The sequence below is a fragment of the Ricinus communis genome, chromosome 8 (genome assembly GCF_019578655.1).
Source record: "Ricinus communis isolate WT05 ecotype wild-type chromosome 8, ASM1957865v1, whole genome shotgun sequence".
Lineage (NCBI taxonomy): Eukaryota > Viridiplantae > Streptophyta > Magnoliopsida > Malpighiales > Euphorbiaceae > Ricinus > Ricinus communis.
Window position 1 is genome coordinate 9,732,558 of NC_063263.1, and position 5,054 is coordinate 9,737,611.

The following is a 5,054-nucleotide window of genomic DNA, read 5'->3' on the forward strand; positions in this document are numbered from 1 at the left end:
AGAGAGATCAAACAATGCATTCAAAATTTTCATTCCAAGTCTGAAGCAACATCGAGAGCCTAAAAGACATATGTTCCCAACCGTTGCCAAAAAAGAACTTATGCCAAATATATTTTCAATCAATCAAGTGGGCAACTCTATCCGATCACAAATAGGAAGAAAGAATAGCACAGTTCTATGTTATGATGAATAGAAGTGGCAGCAGTGCATAAAGAAAGTGAAGTCCATTTGCTGAAAAATTGAAATTCTAACCCACTTGCATGAACACAGCAATCAAGTGGACAGTTTATAAACCAATTATTCTCTATATTTAACAAATGCCCGCAATATAATAGGATACACTCAATATCAATAACATAAGGGATAAATAAGATTTCTGTTTGAAAAAAGGATAAGATGTACCTATGTTGATGCAGCTATACGAGCAAACAACATAACAAGAAGTTGGCTAACTATTTCATGCAACTGGAACAATAAGCGATTGAGCTATGCAAGCAGCATCAATCATCAACCTCTGCTTTAATTTCCCTTTGTAGTTCTTCCTTGTACTCCTCAAAAGTGCCTGGGAAATTCATTACAGTTCCATTTTCTACCACCCAGATTTCACTCCTTTCTTCATCCTCACAAACACGAGATATAAGCCTAGAATCATGACTGACCAAGACAACTCCGCCAGTGAACTCATCTAGTGCATCAGCCAATGCATCAATACTCTGCATGTCCAAATGATTCGTCGGTTCATCCAACATCAATATGTGTGGCTTTGACATAGAAATAGATGTGAACACAACCCGTGCTTTCTGCCCTCCTGATAGCTTTGCAATAGGAGTGAGATGATTATGGCTAGGTAGTCCAAACTTTCCAAGCTTTGCGCGGACAGCCTCCTGCTTGCTAAGTCCCTCTTGATCTGGATGAAGTCGAAGAAGATATTGAACAGGTGTTTCATCCATTGTCAAGAGGTCCACAAAATGCTGTGAATACCTCCCAATGCGCAACTTCTGACTTCTTCTTACTTCGCCCTCAGTAGGAACCAAATCACCAGCAAGAAGATTAAGTAAAGTAGATTTTCCGGCTCCATTGGGCCCAACAATGGCAACACGAGTTCCCATATCAATCCCCACATCAACATTTGACAGCCTGAAATCCTCCCGGTTGGGATAACTAAAGCTGACTTCAATCAGCTGTAAAAGTGGCGGTGTCAGCTCTGTAGGTTCAGGGAAGTGGAACTCCACGCTATAATCTTTCCATTTCTTGGGTGCCTCTGGCAGGGGTTCATCTTCATCAGCCTTGCCCTTTGCCTTGTTCTTTGATGCTTCCTTGGCAGCAGCAAATTTTGCACGGTCTTTAACCTTTTCTTGCTGAGCACGGTTTCCTGATCTTTTAGCAGCTTTCACCTGCTTATCATAAATTTCAAACTTCTTGTTCATCTCTTTGCGGCGCTGCTCATAACCACTTTCAAAATCATCAAAATTCCCACGGTAGATATGAAGCTTCAAGTCATGAAGATGGATAATTTCATTGCATACAGTGTTAAGAAAATCTCTATCATGAGAAACTACAACAAGAGTTTTCTTCCACCTGCAAAGGTACTCCTCTAGCCAAAGTACAGCCCTGAGGTCAAGATGGTTAGTGGGTTCATCCAACAGTAGTAGAGTCGGCTGCACAAAAAGTGCCCTAGCCAATGAGATTCTCATCCTCCAGCCACCACTAAATGACCTGGTAGGACGGCTCTGCATGTCCTTGGTGAAACCCAACCCAGCCAAAATCTTAGATGCCTGAGCCTCGGCAGCGTCTGACCCCAAGATCTGCAAATTCTCATACAATTCAGCAAGCTTCTCTCCTACATCATCTCCATCTAAATCGTCACCATTTTCATCATCAGCAGCGGAGGTTGAATTTTGTAAAGATGCAACTTCTTGCCGAACCTTAAGAAGCTCTTCATTAGCTGCAACAACAGCTTCAAGAGCAGTTTTATCATCACCTACGACCTCTTGTTCAACCAGCAGCACATCAATATTTTTAGGTACAGGAATCTTCCTCCAAGCCAGAAGCTTCAACAATGTAGATTTACCCTTTCCATTAGGACCAACCAAGCCATATCTCTTTCCATGAGATATCTTCACTGATGCATTTTTTAAGAGTTCCTTTCCCCTTGCCGCCACAGAGAAATTTTCTATTGTTATGTCTTTAACATTAGCATCTGCATCATCTTCACCTTCAAGAACTGAAGCCCGGCTACCAATAACAACAGTGAAAGCGTCATGGTCATCCTTAAGGGCCTCCCTCTTAGCCTGCTCTAAAGCCTGCGCAGCAAGCATGTCTTTCTTTTCTCGTTTCTTGAGTTCTTTGTCTGTTACAGAAGTATCAAGTGGCTTTCCTTGATTCCTTTGCTGCCCATTCGACTGTTTCCTTCCACCAGCCTGCTGTTGCTCCATATAATCAGAAGCGTCATCATCTTCTTCTTCCTCAGGAGGGAGATCAATCCCATCAATATAAGACGATAATTTGGAAGCCATTGTCTTGGTAGTGCCAGAGGAAGAGGTTGATCCCTTTTTTGGCTTCTCAGGCTTTTCCTCTGCACCAATAAGCAAGGGTGCAATAGAAACTTTCTCTTTCTTTCCTTCTTTGTTGCTTGGCTTAGCTTTAGTGGCTCCACCACCATCTTCTGTTTTCTTTTTTCCCATTCTAGAAATTGCACTGCAAAAACATATTAGTATTGCATATTAGAAATCTGAGACTCCACTTTTCTGTATTAAAATTGTCAATGGGAAAACATAAATGGAAAGCAGCAGCAGAAACACATAAGTAGCAGCAAAACCAGGATACGTAGAAAAAAGTATTAGAAAATAGAAATGGTGGAAAAGAAAACACAGCAGATAAAAACCAGCAAAAACCATAAACAGCAGCAGCATACTCCAAGAAAGCCACAACAGATGGCAGGAAATTATCATAGCAGCAGTAGACTCAAGAGAGCAAGAAAATCAGCAGAGGCATCAATACATATGAAATTTTATGCCCTAAATGGTAATCGATTCATGCTTCAAATTATACGAATTAAATTAATCTAGCAATTCCGACCAGAATAATTTAAATCTTCTTTACTTCTTGGTCCACAACATGATGCTATAAATCAACAGGTGAAGATAAAACATATCCCATTACTAATAATTAATCGAAAACACTAAATAAAGGAGAGACAGCAAGAGATACATATTCTATTTTCAAGAAGAATATGTGGCCTATGTCTAGATTAACTCTTCAAAAATGTCCACGTTTGTGTAGAAAAATATATGGCCTATGTCTAGATTAACTCTTCAAAAATGTCCACGAAACTATACATATAAAAGAGTTACGTGTTCTTTTCTCATCTAAATTCCAAAATTTTGAATGTTGCTTTAAAAAGGATAGAAGGTTTATGTCTTTGTAATTCCTCATTGGTGTGTAAGGACCATAATTCCTCCATCTTATCAAAACTCTCTAAACGTTACCAGTATCAGATGTTAGCCTAACTTCATAACCAGAATTAAGTAAAATATTCTGTGAATTATCTGGGACAACATGATGTATCTATTGGTCTAAGGATTGCATGAAAAACTGGCTAACTTATCTCAACTACTATACAAGTAGTCATTGAAATCTAAATATTGTCCTTGTGTACTCTAGAAGAATTATTATTATTATTATTATTATTATTACTATTATTATAGTTTAGAAGCAGAGGTCCAAAAGTTAACAAGATCTGTGTCCTTATAATTATTTTTCTAATAATTTTGTTTTAAAAAATATGACATAGAAAATTTAGATTTGGTCCATCTCCCTTGGTCGGTCATAACCCCCGATATAGGACAAACTTAGATAACTTGTTCTACACAAAATCTGATTTCCAGGTCTCATTTGTGAGAAATTCAGATCTAGAAAAAAAAAAGGAAAAAAAAAAAAAAAGAAAAGCATAAGAAAACTTCCATAAGAGTCAAAACTTGAAAGGTTTAAGAGTCACACCTAAGGAGAATTGAACCGCACAATTCTTGAGCAGCAATTTGCAGGAAATCTTTATTTATTGAAAATTATAAACTAATACTATTTATGAAATACTAAACCAACTTAAACTCTTAAATCAGACTTAAAATAAAATAAAAACTCTCTTGTTTTCTTGATGTTTTTCTTGTCCGCATCACACCCAGAAAATACAAGAGAAACGATATTATATTGCAAATATAATAGAAAAAGAAAGATCCATTATCATCAACAACACAGCCAATTGATATAAATACCTTTTGATGGTTCAAAGTAAATCCAAATTCCTTGAGATCATTGGTTTTCGCAGACCATAAATTGAAATTGTTTCGTCAATCACAAATTCGTAGTTGCTAGAAATCGAAAACCCACAACTCTCCTGTGATCGAACTGGTATGTCGGTCGAAATAGCTAGTGGACTCCGACTGGTCTTCAATGAAGGCAACGATGATAGCAATATAGGGGAGAAAGAGGCGGTGGCTATGAGATCGACAGAAGAAACGGTGAGGCGGAGAAATTTTTGAAACCCTAAAGTTAAAATTTGGTGTTTTTAGGATAATTATTATATACCCCTTTATATTACCATATTATCCTATTTACTTCTAATATTTAAAAAAAAAATTATCCTAATGTACGCTAATATAAATACTTTTTTTGATTTATAACAGTTAAAGAAATAGCAAACTAGTGTTTATTATTATCTTATTACAAAATTAAATTTATAAATAAAATTATTAAAATTTTTAATTGTATTTTTTATATTTTAAAATTTTATTAATAAAATAATATAAAATTAATTTTAAAATAATTAATAATTAATTTAATATTATATAAATTAATATCATTATAATTAATATTACTATTTTAATATAAGAAATTATTATATAGTTAAAAATTAATGTATGAGTAAATATAATATTTAAAATGTTATTTTTATAATTAAAATATAATTTAATTAAAAATAATATATTAATTAATATAGTATTAAAATATAATAATATAATATTTATAAAAATATAATTAAATTTTTATTTAATTAA

General features: G+C 35.1%; 1 protein-coding gene across 1 annotated transcript; it reads right to left on the reverse strand.

The window, feature by feature from the left end:
• Nucleotides 1-209: 209 nt before the first annotated feature.
• LOC8271340 (ABC transporter F family member 4) lies at nt 210-4,565 on the reverse strand. The gene is made up of 2 exons (XM_002517481.4): nt 4,272-4,565; nt 210-2,697 (listed from the first exon to the last, which is right to left on the reverse strand). Exon 2 carries the CDS (start codon nt 2,682-2,684, stop codon nt 501-503), a length of 2,184 nt encoding a protein of 727 aa, XP_002517527.2. The 5' UTR covers nt 2,685-2,697; nt 4,272-4,565; the 3' UTR covers nt 210-500.
• Between the last annotated feature and the right edge of the window lie 489 nt (nt 4,566-5,054).

Excerpts from the sequence above, each read along its gene's own strand:
- LOC8271340 (XM_002517481.4), bottom strand. The coding sequence starts at position 2,684 with ATGGGAAAAAAGAAAACAGAAGATGGTGGTGGAGCCACTAAAGCTAAG.